Genomic DNA, 18,464 nt, shown 5'->3' with positions numbered 1-18,464 from the left:
GCTGAAGGAGTCGCGTGAGGAAAGGACCTCCTCCCTTCCACACTCCCCCTGCTTGTCCATCAGTAGGGGGATGGCTACAAAGTTGCTCAAACAGGTAGAAGCAACTCGGGGCCGAACCCTGGACAATCTCTGTGATTCGTCTAGGGTATCGCATCTCGTTCATAACATCTCTCCCTCCCCTGACCAAGAATCCAGTGTCTATAGACTCCTTTGCCATGGAATCAACAAAGGGGCAAGCCCTTCGGGCAGAAGTCCGGACCCTGTTGAAGAAGGGCGCTCTCTAGGAGGTCCTCGACAGGTACCCAGGCTTTTTCAGTCTTATGAAAAAAGCATCTGGAGGCTGGAGACTAGACATTGACCTCTCAGCCCTGAACAAGTTTGTCAGACAAACTCTGTTCATCATGGAGATGGCAGACATGGTCAGACTAGTGGTAAGACCACAGGACTTCATGTGCACACTTTACCTAAAGGATGCTTACTTCTAGATCCCAGTCCATCCATCTTCAAGGAAATACTTAGGATTCAGCTTAGACAACAGTTCAAGGTGCTGTGCTTCGGTCTTTCCACAGCACCCCAAGTTTTCACCAAAGTGTTTGCCCTAGTGTCATCTTGGGCACACAGGATTGGCATCCGTCTCCTTCGTTATCTGGATGACTGGCTAATCCTAGCAGATTCAGTGTCAACCCTTCTTCAACATCGAGACAAACTTCTGAGGCTTTGCCCAGATCTGAGATCATGGTAAACCTCGAGAAGTCCTCCCTGCTTTCTACACAGAGACGGGTATACCTAGGTATGATAATAGACACCATTCTCCACAAAGCCTTTCCATTAGACGACAGAATAGCAAGTCTGAGAAAGGTCGCAAGACCCTTCCTCAGATGAGAAGAACTTCCAGCCCAGACGTGGTTACGTCTCCTCGGTCACCTTTCATCACTAGCCCGTCTAGTTCCCAACAGTCGCCTCAGTTATGAGATCTCCCAAGTGGCGACTCAAGTCCCGGTGGAATCAGGCTCTCAATTCCCCGGACATTTGGATCCCCATTGGATCAGCAGAACAGATGGACCTCAAGTGGTGGGTGGCAGACAAGAATCTACGAAAGGAAGTGGATCTTCTTGTCCTCCCCCCGGATTTGATTCTGTTCTCAGACGCTTCAAAAAAAAAAGGGTGAGGGGCTCACGTGCTGCACCACATGACTTCACGCCTCTGGTCAGAGTCAGAAGAGTACCTCCACATAAATCTCCTAGAGATGAACATCATCTTTTTGCCCTTCAACAGTTCCAACAGTTCCTGGTAGGCCACTCAGTGATGGTGATGAGCGATGACACCACAGTAGTGGCTTACATCAACAAGAAAGGAGGTACTTTTTCGTAGCCCCTATCCCATCTAGCAATAGAGATACTGAGATGGGCTGAGATTCACTCGATACCACTATCGGCACGGTTCATTCCAGGCAAGAGGAATGTGCTCACCGATAACTTGAGCAGAGCATCTCGGATAGTGAGTACCGAGTGCTCTTTGGATCATCTAGTAGCCAACAAAGTCCTAACTTTGTGGGGTTTGCTGACAGTGGACCTCTTTGCAATGGCTCTGAACTTCAGGCTCCCGTTATACTGTTCCCCAGTCCCAGACCCGAAGGCTCTCTGGCAAGATGCATTCCAACAACGATGGGACAACATCGACGTTTACGCCTTTCCCATGTTCTGTCTGATGAGGAGGGTACTCAATAAAGCCAGAACATTGGTCAACCTCTCAATGGCCCTCATAGCTTTGCTATGGCATTACGCAGAATGCTTTCCGGACCTTCTGCAACTCCTGACGGAGTCTCCAAAACTCCTTCCACTACACGATCTACTCAATCAGTCACATGCCAACATATTTCACAAAGCCGTAGCTTTGCTACGACTTCACTCCTGGAAACTATTCAGTATTTCCTCTCTCAGTGAGGATTTTCGCAGCAAGTTGCGACTAGGATGTCTGGACACCTGTAAAAGTCATCAGCAGCAGTCTACCAGGCAAAGTGGAAGGTCTTCTGTGGTTGGTGTTGTGGAAGGTGTATCTCTCCTCTCGATGCCAATATTCCAGCAATAGCGGAGTTCCTCGTGTATTTGTGGGAAGAAATTCGCCTGTCAGTCTCGGTGGTAAAAGACTATCACTCAGCCCTAAGCCTAGCCTTTAGACTATACGGAATGAACATTTCTTCATCGCTGAGACTTTCCTTACTCATACGGAGTTATGAACTTACCTGTCCTTAGTCTGAAGTGAGAGCTCTGCCATGGAACATGGTTTGAATTCTCAGGTCTCTTAAGAGACCTCCCCATGAACCATTACACCAGGTAACAGATCGCCACCTAACTTGGAAGACAGTGTTCCTGCTAGCTTTGGCTTCGGCCAAGCGAGTCGGTGAACTTCATTTTCTCTCATACGACATCGCCCATTCAAGGGGATGGGGAGAGGTAACATTTAGCTTCGTCCCTGAGTTTATTGCTAAGACTCGGAACCCAGGAGTAGCGGATCCCTGATTCGACTCCTTCCGGATTTCGAGTCTTTGTTCTGTAACAGATGACCCTGATTATCTCTTACTCTGCCCAGTATGGAGTTTGAGGCTTTACCTTAGGAGAACAGCAGCAGCCTGTCCTTGTGTGCCTGCACTCTTCGTCAGCACAGGAAGGACCAAGAGGAGGATCACCAAGAGCACAATCTCAGCATGGATTCGCAAGGTCATAGATCATGCACTGAATCCAGACCCTCCTCCTTTATGTCACCCCAGAGCTCATGATGTCAGGGGTGTAGCTACGTCCCTGGCATTTGAGAGGAACTTCTCAGTGACGCAGGTTCTTCACTCTGGGGTGTGGAAATGACAAACTACTTTTACATCCCATTACCTGCAAGACGTGACCCACAGGGCTTGATACGTTTTCTATCGGTCCTGTGGTGGCTACACAACACCTGGTATAATACAAGCTCCTTATTGGACAAGTAGCAGAAGGTTGAGGGCATTGATACCCGATTTTAGTCTGCGTGAATGAAAAGGTTTGACTGGCTCTTATTCTTTTCTTCATCCTCCTCTCTTTTGGGGAAAGCAGCAGCCTGGGTTCTCTGCACAAGCTGACCTCCAACCACTGCAGGTAGACCATGCTCCCTTGTGTACCTTGAGGGTACACTCGGGCACACTGTTCTATCTTATATCTTATTTCTCTTCCTCTTGTTTTGTTAAAATTTTTATAGTTTATAAAGTGATATTTATTTTAGTATTGTTGCTCTTCTTAAGATATTTTATTTTTCCTTTTCCTTTTGCTCACTGAGCTATTTTCCCTGTTGGAGCCCCTGGGCTTATAGCATCCTGTTTTTCCAACTAGGGTTGTAGCTTAGCAAGTAATAGTAATAATAATAATAATGAGCTATACTGTTGCGTCCCCATACCCTGGCGAGGTGGTATAAAGAAAGTCTTGGTTACGACAGTTTTTCCTACTAAAGACTCAGAATAACTTTACCTGGATGGTCACACTTCTAAATATCTCAACACACAGCTTGCGTAGACTGCGTACCTTGCGTAGCAAGGTTTTAACGAGGTGCAGGGACCCCTTATTTTGAGTATTAACATACTCAGATAAGGAGCCCCCGGGTAAAAGCCAAAAGCCAGATTGGCGGGGACGTCCACCCTTCCTAATGGGTGAGTCACCCTAAATAAATAGCATAGGTTTGTATTCCAGTTATGGAACAAATAACAAATTCGTAGGTAATTTGTATTTTCCTAACGATACAAACCTTAGCTATTTATACAAACTTGCCCACCATCCCTGTCCTCCTTGAAGTCCTACCTCCAAACAAAGTGAGCTAAATCACCGGTTTGTGAGTGGGAGCGGTAGCAAGCACCCCCCTATCCCCGCTAAGTAGCGGTATGGGTAGTTAACCCTCGCTAAAGTTTAATGGGTCATCATTTCAGCTACACCAAAAGTAATACCCCTAAATGAGTAGCTAAGCTTTGTATCGTTAGGAAAAATACAAATTATTTACGAATTTGTCATTTTACTTTGTTTTCATATGCAGCGTAATTTTCACCTATTTTCACATTTTATGATTAGGCATATTTATGATTGTTTGTTTACATCTAGCAATATTTTTTATTAAGCCATCAAAATTCATCAAACATGGGGTATGTATAATGATAAATTACCATAAATAAGAAAAATTATACTTGCAATTGCTCTTACTTTGCTCTTGATATTCTTAATAGTGATTGCTATATTTTTCACAGGCAGTGTTACTCGTCTACGTAACCACAAGGGAGATATTGGGATGACCGATAGCTTAGCATTAGCGGCTGATGGGCACTTACTCTCCTCGTCTTATTGCATTGATACTGGACGTTCTTCTATAAATGGTTAGTTTTGTGTGTATTTATATTTTCCAAAAAGACAAGAAATTATGCTCACTTTCTTAACAGTTAACAAATTGGTTAACTGTTTAACACCAGTATTATCTTATTAGGTTTTCCTATTGCAAAGTTAGATGTGCGATATACTGTATTCTCTCAACTCTTGTACTACAGTATAATGAGTCTTTTTAGCTAGCATTCTTAGACTGTTGGATAATAAAACTCAAAAGGAGTTAATGGTATTGTTATTATTATTGTAGCTTTTTTCAATATTATTGTAATTAACATTTAATTTTCTGAAGTGATAACTTGTACTGTAAGTTTCCAGTATTTATTTGCAAAGCTTATTAATTCTCTTTGGTATTTCATCACTACTGTATTAAGAATGTTTTAGAGTTTGTTTCACTTACCTACCTTCTGCTAACATATGACCTGGACTGAAGTTCTTGGTAAAAATTTGGATCAGAAATCAGTAAGCGGAGGGATTATCAATAATATCTGTGATGTGATTTGTTGGTGTGTTGGCTGTTTAATCAGCCAATTACAGAGATGTTGACCTTGGTGAGGGGCTTCATTTACCTGTGTAGGTTGGACATTAGTGTTGAATTAAGCAGGTTTAGGCATTGGTTTGGCATTTTGATTACTCGAATGAATTGTTATTTTCCGTGGATTATAAAGGATACGCTAAATATGTGGTATGGCTTTGAAAAAAAGGTGTTGCCAATGCAGATGATACTATTGCTTTAATTTTATCTTCAACCTTTAACAAAAATGTGACTAGCATTAGTACAAGAGACATTTTATGGGTGAGGAATTTAAACCTAATCAAAACTCGTAGTACAATTATTAGTAGGTCCATGAAATTTGATACCTTTTAGATCTTTTCATTAATGATATTTCTTTAACTTTGTTCTTCATTTAAATTTTAGGTGTCATTCATGATCAAAAATTCACTTTGGCAAAACATATCCAGCTGTTTCTTATTCATCAATGGTTAAAAAACTGGTATATTAAGAAATTATAATGGGATATTTGGAGAAATCCTTTATATAGTTGTCTCCTGTCTAACCCCAGAGGTTCCTCTAATCAGGAACCAAGGGTTGGATCATTGAAGAAAAGTTTTCTTTGGCTAAACTACTAAGAGGAACTAGCTTCCCCTTGTTTCTCTGTTTCTCTCATACCTCAACCTGATCCCTGTTAAACCAGTGGAGAAGGGTTGTAAATACCAGGAAAGACTGCTTCTTTTCTCCTTCCTACTCTCTCTTGAGAGACAGGTGCCTTTATGTAACTACCTTTGCCTTTGAGTTAAGGCATGACCAGTTTGTCATTCTCAAGAGTCAAAGTTCTCCTTTTCTCCACAAGGATTCTGGTTTTGCTATTTTATAATTTTTTCTACCATTTGAAGCCCCTAGAGAAGGAGGGTGGGAAGATGGCAAGTACTAATGATAAAGTAGGGTAAATTCCTTCCCCGAAGCTTACTGCTGCCATAACAGATAACTGTTTGACAGACTGTAACCTCCTAAGGCTCTGTTTATACGACAGAACACTGTTCGGTGAACCTTGTTTCTCATCGAACAAAGTTCAGTAAAGGTCTTTATGCTTGCATCCAAACAGTGATAGTTGAGCAGTGAGAGCCTGGTGGTGGTGACTAGTGATGCCAGTTAGAGTGGTTGGTGTATGAGTAATGAGAAAATGGACAGGCATACGTGCGTATTGTTTTTGCTGTGTATGCTAGAAAAAACAAAGAAGGAATTAGAAATTTTTTATGTAAAGAGTGGTTGCAAAGATAAGAGAATTTTAGAAATCATGCTACAATACTACAGTAGGTGAAAAGTGAATCGGAACTAGATTTCATAAATTGCATGAGCATGGATCCTAATAAGTTTACAATCTTCTCTGGAAACTGGAACTAACAATCACCAAACAGATACTAATATAAGACAGTATTTCTGATGGAACACAATTTACAGGCAACATTACGTTATCTGTCAATAGGATGCAACTATACAGCACTTCAATACACTAGGGTTTCCAAGCAGTTTTTGTAAAATTATACCCAAAATTTGCAGAAAAATCTGTGAAGTCCTAAGATAAAAGATTTTTTTGAATTGCTCATTTTCCGCATTTCTCATCTATGCTGCCTGCAAAAAGATGTTAGTTTTCGCTCCACTTCTTCTTCAGTAGCATTATTAATATTAAGGTACAGAGTTATTTTACAAATTGCTGTAATTCATGTATCACAATATCTGTAAACATTGGCTCTCACATCCCAGATGCTGATGGGGAGTTGTTTATACAACTACTTTATCAAGTTTAAAGTTGGCTCATGGAACCAATAAAACAATTGGACATAATTAAACTTGAAAGTAAAGAATACAGAAATGGTATATCATTGGTATTGGTGAAGAACGTAACTTCGTACATCAGGCAATAACTTCAAACCTTTCTTCAAAATTTTTAACTACCAACAGGCACAGCTCTTGCAACTTTAATAACCGTGTGAAAAAAACTACACAGAACTTTGTTTGCTGCTTCTACACTTCTGATTTCACCTTAAGCAAACTTCGTTATGGACAGAGCCCAAGATGCTTGGTTATTTTACAGATGATGGAGACATGTCAGAGTCAGAGTCCATTCCCCTCCTTGAGCCCTTCCTATCTGTTGATATTTCAATTTGTATTCATTATGCTCTGACAAATGTAGGAGAGCTACACAAATGGAGCACATGTACAATGACTTAGATCCGATGACATTTTACATGTCCTCTCTTTATCTTTAATAAGATGGAGAGGCAGATATAAGTACCTGTACTATCCTTTCATTCCCAGATGGTGATAGTGTTGCCTACTGACTCTTAATTCCAGTTCCCAAAATGGGAAAGTCATGATTCTTCTAAACTTTCCCAGAGCATAGTTTTTGACATAGTGATTTAAACTCTGCTAGTCTAATTATCCCTACCAGGTTGCACAAAAAGTTACAAATATTACCTCTCCCCCCTGTTTGTTTACTTAACTGGGACCTAACAGTCTTTAGCCTTAAGCAGACTATTAGGATGTGGTAGATGTTTACAACCTCACCTGTTCCTCAACTTTTGGAATATGGTAGTGTTAGTCACTTTCATAAGATAATCCTTTCCCTGAAAAGAATCTTTTACATAGAAGCAGTGGTTTGTACGCTATATTTGTAGGGACAAGTTATACTTTTTTTTTTTTTGCATTTTCCTAGATAAAAAACCTTTATGCAGTAAATGTATATCATAGTCTCACCTCAATCACCCCTCATAGTCTGAGTTGCTGATGGGAACTACTTCTTCTTTGTCTGCATCTTTTCCCACCTTTATGTGGGGTTGATGTTTTTGGCCAGCATTCTCCATCTACCTCTGTCCCACACTTCATCACCGATTAATCCCTTTGATCGAAGGTCATCCTTGATACAGTACATCCACCTTCGCTTTGGTCTCCCTCTCCTTCTTGTTCCCTGTACCTCAATTTCCATCACTCTCCTCCCAATGTACTGTTCATCTCTTCTCATGACATGACCATACCACCTCAGTCTACTTTCTTGTATCTTATCAGATAGTTTTCTAACTCCTGTGGTACCCCTAATTACCCCATTCCGTATCTTATCTCTTCTTGTTGCCCCACACATCCATCTCAACATTCTCATCTCTGCCACATTCAGTTTCTTCTCTTCTGTCTTCTTTATTGCCCACGTCTCCGCTCCATACATCATTGCTGGTCTCACAACTGTCCTGTGTACTTTACCTTTCAACTTAACCCCTATTTTCCTGTCGCATAGTACTCCATGCACTTTTTTCCAATTCTTCCATCCTGCTTGTATTTTGTGGTTTATTTCTGCCCCCAGATCACCATCCTCTGCAACTGTTGATCCTAAATTTTTGAAATTTTCAACTCTTTTTCAATCTCTCTCCTTGTAAACTAACTTCCCCATTCTCCCCATTTTTCAATCTCAAATATTCTGTCTCTTTCCTGCTGATCTTCAATCCTCTATTTTGCATTTCTCTTCTCCATTCCTAGTTTCTCTTCTACTACCTCTCGCCTAGTGCTACACAGTATGATATCATCAGCAAAAAGCATACACCAAGGAAACTGATCTCTAATACCTTTTGTTACTGCATCCATGACCAGATCAAATAAGTAAGGGCTCAATGCAGACCCCTGATGTCCCGCATTTACTGGGAAACTTTCTGTTAGGCTTATACAGCTCTTAACATTTGCTTCTGCCCTCTTATACATATCTTTGGTGATTCTTATGTATTTCTCAGGAACTTCCTTTTCTCTCATACATCTCCACAGCTCCTGACGTGGTACTCGATCGTATGCCATCTCCATGTCAGTAAAGACTATATGTAATCCTTTCTGTTTCTCCTGATGTTTTTCTATCATCTCTCTCAAAGCAAATATTGCTTCTACAGTACCTCTTCCAGGCATGAATCCTAATTGTTCATCACCAATTGTTGTTTCATCTCTGAGTCTCTTGTCAATGATCTTCTCCCATATTTTCATAGTATGGCTTATCAACTTTACACCTCTGTATTTGCCACATTCCTGGATGTCTCCCTTCCCTTTATAGATGGGAATGATTAGGCTTCTTCTCCATTCCTCTGGCATCTTTTCCTGATTGAAGATCTTCTGCGTCAGGTCCCAAAAGATATCTATGCCTTCCTCTCCAAGACTCTTCCATACTTCTACTGGTATATTATCCGGTCCCGCAGCTTTACTGTTTTTCTTCTTCTTTACTGCTTGTTCTTCTTTACTGCTGCTTCTGCTTGTTATTGACAAAAGAAAGGGGCTACCTTGTCATTTTCCCACCTATCAGCTTGTACCTATTTTGTAACAAGTCTTCATTAACTGTTTCAAGTTTGCAATAATAATCGTATTTGTTTCTAAACGAATACAAATCCGTCTCCAATATAGAGACAAGTAAGATTTTCTCATCTTTATGAGAAACACTGCGCTTTTCTTCATGCTGGTGCATGCTCACTTGTTAGCGAGCAATCATTCAATCATGAACACTCATTTATGCCCACTCGCTTCCTGTTGAGGCAAGTTCTGTTCATGCGTTTGCACTTACCTTTTAGTACACTCTTCTAAGCACACATCTTCACCAGTTATTGCAGGCTCTCTTGCAGGAGCCGGTATGGTAACACCCCTGACTAGTAAACGCCAGACTGGGGTTTGAGTCCTGCTCAAACTCGTTACTGTAGTTCCTTTGGTGTTTGCAACCTCACCATCTTTGTGAGCTTAGGAAGAGTTTGGGAGAGCCTCTAGGTCTATCTGCTGAGTCATCAGCAGCTATTGCCTGGCCCTCTTTGGTCCTAGGTTGAGTAGAGAGGGGGCTTGAGCATTGATTATATGTATATATGGTCAATCTATTGGGCATTGTCCTGCTTGGTAGGGCAATGTCTCTGTACCTTTCCTCTGCCATTCATGAGTAGCCTTTAAACCCTTTTGCACTCCTTCACCAGTTAGTGTGCTCTCTCTTGCTAGAGCACGTCCATTATGCTAACCTTGTTGCATACACTCATCGTGCTCATCTGTTCGCTCACTCCCACTAGAGCTCTTACGTGAATGCGCCTTCATTTGTTCGTGTGCTCCCTCCTACAACAGTGACTGCTCCAATGTGAGCTCACCCTCACCTCTATGCTCCCTCTCTAATGAAAGCATATTTTACCTTCTAGTAAGACCAGAAACTTGAGAGTTCTATGTTTCCCAGCACTTCATTAGATCACCTTGCGTGGGACCCCCATGGATACATTCTGGGAACTTACAGTGCTCTGAATTCCTATGCGCTAGATCCCCATGTAATGGTTCACCAAGATTAAGAACCCTACATGCGCGCTGGATCAACCCATGCACACAATATTTTTTGTGAGAGACTGCTTAGTACATAAAATGTTCTGCTAGGTGAAGAGATCCCAGTACATTCTTTCCTCGTTCGGGAGGTGAAAGTGTAAGTACCAGAAGTATTCTCTTCCTAGAGTATATGTATTGGTACGCAGTACAGGTATTCATTGAAAGTTGCTTCTTCATCCGAGGAAAAAGGCATTGTCTAAAGATGTTCAATCAACATAGCTGCTTGTCTCTGATGACTTCTCCCCAAGTATGTGAAGACGGTATGTACCTTGATCGTATCCGGCCCTGTGCTATGGGTGATATGGGTGTTCTCATGCTTGTTATTAGCAATCTGTCTCACATGAGAACGAGCTTTTGTACCCTATCAGAGGAAGAGGACGCCGTCCTTTTCATGTCCTCCTTCCAACAATTTCCGAAAGACTATAAGGTTAGGACCACTCTAAACTCTCTAGCAATCATTTAGAAGCCACAGAGCATACTCGTCATTTGCTAGAAGCCTCACCATCAAGAGGCCTTTACTCAGCGTACAGTACTACGCTTTTACAGTCACCCATCAGAAATAGAAGCACCCGGTGCTTCTCCTGCGTCTTGGTGCAAGGAAGCTAGGATAAGCTTGGCCATTGAAGAGTCAGACTTTCACCTCTAACTGATCTCTTCTTATGTTTGCATTGGAGGGATACTACCTTCCAGGATTGTATCTTCTTGGGAGGACAACCCGAGTATGTTAGACAACTAATACGCTCTTACCTCATCCACAATGTGAGAGGTTACTTCTTGGAAATGCTTCCTCCCTCAAGGATATGTTTCGGTATGAAAATCAGGTGTTCACTGTGCTTTTTCAGCACTACGCAATCAGATAGTTTGTGTGTGTTCTTCAGCTACTTTCAGATAACTGAGCTTCTAGTGTCTTCTTCGTTCCAGCTAATCCAGTTCGTGGGAACGTTCTCATTGTTTTCTCCATTGGTAAGACAAGATTCTTTGTCTTTTCCACATGATCATTGTTTCCCATGGGATTGGCCTTGAACGGGATCCATACAGTAGATAGCCCCCCAATTGGGAACCGTGACCAGGAATCTTAAAATTGGCAACTGCGATATGGAATCTTGCAATTGATAGTCGCTTGTGTGAATTATGCAATTGACAGTAGTGGATGGGAGTGAGGTAATTAGGAACCAGATGAACAGGATCCACACGATTGGAACTTCCACATTTTTTTCAGGTGATCTGTAGTTACCTTTAAGTTACCAGGTAACTAGTTCAACAGTTTCTGTTACCTGTTTCTTCACAGCACTCATAGTGCCCTGAAGTGAAGGAGGAAGAGATCACTGAAGCACAGATTGACCAATGTGGCTGTCTTTCAAGGCTTTAATTAATTCCTCTCCATGGTTTCATGTAAGGAGGCGTGCTCTACCAAAATCCAACCATGGCCATGGGAAGGGTTTTTGGTACGAGCACAAGAGCTCACCCTCCTGCTACCAGTTACTGTGTAGGTCTCATATGAGACCAAACATGAACACTGTTGGTAGGGATGTGAGCAGCTTCCCTCGTCACTCCTCTACCGTGGGACGAAGTTTCCACGTTCTGGTGACACCATAGCTCGAGATTTCTCTACGGACAGACCGTTCTATGACCGGGTTTTCCCATACTCCAAGATCTTTCAACTCTATCACAAGTTGTGGGTTGGAACAGATGACTTCACGAGTATGATCTCAGCACTTGAAGCTCTGAGGTACCACTTTGTGCTCGGCTAGTTGTTGGCAAGGAACCTCTACAACTAAGGACAATTATTTGATCGCCTTGTTCTGTCAGGGGATTGGCTGTCATGTATCCTAGGAAAGAAGGATTCTGTGGTGAAATATTGAGATAATGTCACTGAAGAAGTTCAGGAAGAGCTTTTGATAGGAGTCGTGTATGAGCGACTCCTACTACAGTTTCTCTCGATGTGAAGGACATAGTGCAGGACAGAATTCATTGCTCTCAAGGGAGAGATCCTAGTACATTCTTACCTAGTTTGTGAGATAAGAGGATCATGTTACAAGAACAAACCTATGGTACAGAAGCTCACACGCCAGCTACCTGGGCTTGATTCTTACAAGAATGAGTGCAAACACTATGAGTAGAAGTAAAGAGCGCTGCCTTTAAGGAATATTTGATTACTCTCTCCCATCAGGAGAGTGAGAAGCAATACATGCTGTTACTTCCCAGGAGGTAAAAGACACCTGACTTCAACCCTAGGGAAGGGGTTTGTTTCTATGTACACAAGCTCATGCTCTTACCACCAATGCTAGGTCTCTTATGAAACTGAGCCATCATCCCTCTCCTACCTTGATATGTACACAAAAAGCTTTGTGACAGTCCATCGATTCAGCGATTGCAACACTAAAAACATGGATCATATGTAAACTCAGGAACGGAGGATATATCCTTCTCAGGGCTGGGAATCTCCTGCTGTAGAAGCTGCTTTTAGGATAAGTCTAGCAGTAGCAGACTTGGCCTATTGTTAGGTGCAGTTGCATACTTTGCTTCAACCCAAACTTCAACTGTCCCAAACAGTCAGAAGGTAAGGACCTTGTTGATTCTGGAACTACCCTACCAGGGCGCCTTTAGATCCTGAAGGAACATGAGGGAGAGAGAAACACTTGAAAGCCTTTCAGACACTTTCCAGGTCTTTGCAGTCAACCTGGTGACTGACTTTTTTCTCATTCAAAGGAAGACAACAGGTACTACATGTCCAAGGAAGTTTCGCTCAAACCCTACTCCAGAGATCCTGCTGTTGACAGATGAATCCAAAAATTCAAGGGAGTGGTTTGTAGAAAAAAATATAACCTACTTTTCAACCTACTGTATCAGTAACATTTGCAACATGACTACTTTACAAGTACTGCAGAGTGGGTGAAATACTCGGTATGTTGAGAGAGGACATGCTTTCAGTTTGGGGAAAGTACTCTGCGTTGAGAGACGACATGCTTTCAAGTTGGGGGAAATACTTGCTTCATTGAGACGAGACACTTTCATTCTGCTATCAATTCCCAGTCTGGTAGCAGTGTTGGAGAGCTCTTTACAACAGCCATAGGGATTCTACTCGCTTCCTCCCTCCTTCTCATCTCTCCAGTATGCTGATCACTCAGCAGTCTGTTGAAAATGGTGAGGTTTGTCATGACCCAAGCAGCCATATGCCAAATAGTATCCAGATCAGCCATTTCTTCCTTTGTCAGGGAAGTTTCTCAATCTTTGTGGTGAAAGATAATGCTGAGCTATAGATCCAAGTTTCAACTAGGTTACTCTTTGCAAGAATTAACAAGACTATGAGGGCCTCCAAGGGAACTCAGATTCATCCCAAGCACTCCCCACTTTGGCAAAGGTGGTAATTAGCTATGACTTATAGGGAGGTATAACCTCCAACTGCTAGTTAGCGGGGATAGACCGGCCACCCCACTCACACACACCTGTGATATACCTCCACTTTTTATTTTGCTTAGAGGAGTGTAGACATGCTTCTCTCTCTCCTGCTAGCCTAGTCCTGACAAAGCAAGTAGGAAATAGCATACTTTGCCTGTGTTGCAAGTTGTTCTGAAGAATAAAGGACCTCTGTCACCTCAGTTCAGGAGTTTGTGTTCAAGACCTAAAACCCAGCTGTTCACAACCTTATTTCCCCCATCTCTGTCAAGAAGTGACTAGTGTAGAACAAAATTATTTGCTTTTCAGTTCTGGGAGGAAACCATGATTCTTCGTACAATGGTAGGAATAAAGGAAGATCCTAGAACATTGGTTCTTTCTGGCTTTATAAGACTTAAACATCCTTTGCCTACAGGATAGGAGACATAGGGGACATACCGAATTCATGCGCGCGAAGTCAGATATCCCGTGTCTATCCCAGCTCTCTAGAGTCGAGTAATGATAGAACCGTCTCTTCTTGTCGCTTATAAAAATAGACCCACAGGTCCCTGGATATAAGTACTGTATCCTTGGCCTGGTGGTAATTGCTCAGGAGCTTGTGTAGCAAACATAGCTCCTTCACAGGACATGAAAGATCTCATCTCATCTTGTATACAACCCATTTTCATAATGACTATACATTCTGATAACATACCCTCCACACAGATATAGGTTTTCCTTGACTGTTTTACTAGTTCCTGGTAGTGGCCTAGCCTTATACTTACTACATTTGCATGGCCAGGTCATTAGGAGGTAGACAGGAGTCATCACTTTAGTTCCTGTGTAGGACTAAAGTGCTTGGACATTGGCCAGGGAAAGTGAACCAGTTAGTTTAGTTATGATGACTTCCTCACTCCTTATGATAAGTTTCCTATTAAAGAACAAAAGTTTGTACAGTATTTATTATGAACAAATCACAAACTTTTGAAGTTATTTTTATTTTTCCCAACTATACAAACTTGAGTCCTTTACGTTTCACTTCTTGCCTCAACCCCCCTGCAAGTCCTACTGTAGGCTGAAGGTTTTTGGCTAAGCAGAGCTTCCCTACCACCTGAAAATAAGTACTGCCACTTTGTTAAAGTTCTCACAGTTGTATCCAGCATTGCTTAAAGCATACTGTTATTGAAGGACTCAAGTTTGTATAGTTAGTTAAAATAAAAGTTACTTTAAACATTTATGATGTAATAGGCTTAGGTTTATATATACAAGAAAAATACAAATTACATTTAAGATTTGTTCTCTTTTGAGGTAAGACTGTTTGTATCTCCCCATCTTTCTAATTGACACACACTACAAAAGGCTAAGTGCAACTGCTAAGTATGAATTATTATACATTGTCTTTATAGGATTTAAAGTTATATAATTTTTTATGTGTATATATTACTGTACTTGTAAGTGTACCATAGCTAATTTTTAGTCTTGATTAGAGATATTACATTGTAATACAGTACAATTATTTCATATTTTTTATTATCATGTCATCTTTTTATTAAGCCGATAGAAAATGAGGATACTTTTGATGTACTGTAGGGTAAAGAGGTCTGAGAAGTTTCTCAGTTATTTAATAAAGAATCGTTAAGCTGGGATGAGTATTTACTTTCTTTTAGATAGATGTTAACTGTGAGAGAATAGTCAGCAAATCTGGCTCATTCATTTCTCCAAGAGGACAACTAATACCACATAGTACCAAATAGCAGCCGTTCATTTTGAATCAAAGGAATATTTTTGGCAACTCTTGTCTTATTCTTTGGTTGCACTCAAAGCTTTATCATTTCTATTACTGTTCAGTACTGCTATGAAAAATGTTTCATTAACCTCATGGGATTTTTTTTGTTGAACTTCTTTTCTTTCTTGTACATCAAGCAGAAACTTGAAAAACAGTAATGAAGATTGCTTTATACTTTAAATAATTTGTGGATTGATGCATCAAATGCTTATTTAACTTAATAAATACAATTTTATTTTTCAGTACGAGAAGCAGCAACGGGAAAATATGTTTGTTCTCTAGTTGATACAGACGAAGGTCGTTACCTGGCTATTAGTTGTTCTCCTGGGATTATAGTAACTGGAGGACATCTCCTTAAAGTTTGGATACAAGGAGAAAAGAGGTAAGTCTTGGGAAATTAACTTTTTGTCTATTGACGTTGGTATCATTCCACCAGGCAGGTTGTGTCATTATTTGGTTATTTGTGTGTACTGTAAACATGTCGTCCAGAGGAAAACATCAAATACTTGTAAAGTTTAAGGACTATTAGAATGATATTAAATCTGTTGAAATAATTAAACATTAGGTGAGTAACATTAAATGCAAAGCTATCTAAAAAATATAATGAGTGCAGATAGACTTAGACTGAGTACCAGGTAGATATTTGAAAGCTTTTTCTGAATGTTCAATCTTGCCTGCCTATTGCAGCCATAACAGCTTGGACAGGTTTTAAGAATAATAAAACACATTTAAAGTAAAAGCAGAAAGTTATGGGCTAATGCTATGAAAAACAGAATTGTGTTACCATATTATTGACCGTTTAGGTGTAAAGTTGTATCAGGAATGTGTAAATAAGCTTAAATAGCAACTCAATAGCTCATTTCCACTACAAAGTCTTATATTATATCAGCAGGCAGTATCTGGCAACTATTAGCTTGGTGGCACAGGCTCACAGACATTACCATTCAATGCACAGATAATGAGCCTAACTAGCTAAACTCATGTTACTCTATTGACCGCGCTACTGTATTTATTATTTTCACAGAAAAGGAGTTTTTCTTTTATTCTTCATGATTTTTCTTTTAATCTAGAACGTAAGCTTTCTGTGCCTCAGCTTATGACATTTTGGGGGATCTGATGAGGGTTCTTATTTTATCAGTGAATTTGCATGTATTGCATATACAGAATGAAAAACAAAACCACTTATTGTTTACATATCATATAAAGAGGGATATTAAGCTCTAAATGTATGGTTGGGCCTATTAACACTTGCCTTCTCCATGAAAAGAGAATCATATAATTTACGTTATTATCTTAACAGTGTTTTGTATGCTATTATTGTTTCGTAACCAGTGATATTTGCTTTTACATATGTTAAATGCAACTATAAAATTGATAAGAGACTGAATGACCTCCCTGACCTGTCTAGTTGGTTTTAATTATTTACTCCTTAAGAAAATAGATTGTACATTAATGGTAGGCCAAAAAATTACTTGTTCCAGCGTAAATATAAACCCTCCGTTATTTACAAGGATATACTTTTGGTGTGGCTTTATTGCTGAGTGAATGTATGACAGGTAAAGTAGTAGTATGGAAGGAGATATCATCTAGGTTAATGTGGGTAAGGGTTAGGTTGGGTAGGGAATGTTGGGCTTTTATTAGTGCATATGGGCCAGGATGTTGTGGAAAAGTGAAGAAGAGCGGAATGAGTTCTGGAATGAATTAACTAGGTGTGTAGAAGGACTGGGTAGAAGGAATTATGTAGTTGTCATGGGTGACTTAAATGCTGAAGTGGGCGCTGGAGAGGTAGCGGTCACTGGGAAGTATGGCGTACCAGGTGAAAATGAGAGTGGTGAGAGACTGGTAGATATGTGTTGAGCAAGAGATGGTGATAAGTTCTAGCTTTTTCAAAAAGAAAGATAGAAACAAGTATACATGGGTAAGAGTGGCAAATGGAAGAGTGGTAGAAAGGGCATTAATGGATTGTGTATTGATAACTAAAAGAATGTTTGGAAGATTGAAAGATGTGCACGAGTTTAAGGGTATGGCTAACGGTATGTCTGATCATTTTTCGGTGGAAGAAAAATTAGTTGTAGAAAAAGAGTGGGGGAATAGAGTGGTAGTATGTAAAAGGGAGCTAGTGAGGGTTGAAGAGCTAAAAAAGTGAATATCAAGAAAGGTCGAAAATGGCATATAACAGAGTGAAAGTAAGAGAAACTGGTAATTTTGAGGAGTGGAAGTTAGGAAAAGAAAATTTTGTTGGGATTGCAAGTGATGTATGTGGCAAGAAGTTTGTTGGAGGCAGCATGAGGAAGGGCAATGAATGGTGGAATGAAGGAGTGAAGGTAAAAGTGGAAGAGAAAGAGGGTATTTGAAGAATGGCTGCAGAGTAATAGTGTAGAGAAGTATGAAAGATATAGAGAGAAAAATGTAGAAGTAAAGTGCAAGGTAACTGAGGCAAAGAGGGCAGCTGACCTGAGGGAGGGTCAGGGATTGGGTCGTTCATATGAAGAGAATAAGAAGTTCTGGAAAGAAGTGAAGAGAGTAAGGAAGGCTGCTTCAAGAATTGAAGACAGTGAAAGATGGAAATGGAAGGTTGTTAAAAGGAGAGGAGGCAAGGAAAAGGTGGGCGTAATATTTTGAGAGTTTACTGAATGTTGAGGATAATAGGTAGGCAGATATAATTGCTGTTGCAGGTCTTGAGGTGCCAGTGATGGGAGACACAGATGCGGAAGAGAAGCTTGGCTGATTAGTGACAAAATTTGGAAGGGTGTGTAAGAGAAGGAAGTTGAGAGTTAATGTGGGTAAGAGTAAGGTTATGAGATGTACAAGAAGGGAAAGTGGTGTGAGGTTGAATGGACAGTTACTTGAGGAGGTGGATCAGTTCAAGTTCTTGGGGTCTGTTGTTGCAGCAAATGGTGGAGTGGAAGCAGATGTACGTCAGAGAGTGAATGAAGGATGCAAAGTGTTGGGGGCAGTGAAGGGAGTGGTAAAGAATAGAGGGTTAGGCATGAATGTAAAGAATGTTCTGTATGAGAAAGTGATTGTACCAACTGTAATGTATAGATCGGAG

The 18,464-nt window shown here is 40.7% G+C and overlaps 1 protein-coding gene across 1 annotated transcript in view; it reads left to right on the top strand.

Annotated features, from left to right (window-relative positions):
* The window catches only part of LOC137630602 (uncharacterized), a 168,742-nt gene that overhangs the window by 137,079 nt on the left and 13,199 nt on the right, over positions 1–18,464 (top strand). The window contains exons 8-9 of the mRNA XM_068362192.1: positions 4,256–4,381; positions 15,656–15,794. Coding sequence (XP_068218293.1) covers positions 4,256–4,381; positions 15,656–15,794 — 265 coding nt within the window. The remainder of the gene's footprint in view (positions 1–4,255; positions 4,382–15,655; positions 15,795–18,464) is intronic.

This window comes from Palaemon carinicauda, chromosome 38, assembly GCF_036898095.1.
Source record: "Palaemon carinicauda isolate YSFRI2023 chromosome 38, ASM3689809v2, whole genome shotgun sequence".
NCBI lineage: Eukaryota > Metazoa > Arthropoda > Malacostraca > Decapoda > Palaemonidae > Palaemon > Palaemon carinicauda.
This window is presented reverse-complemented; position numbering and strand designations above follow the sequence as displayed.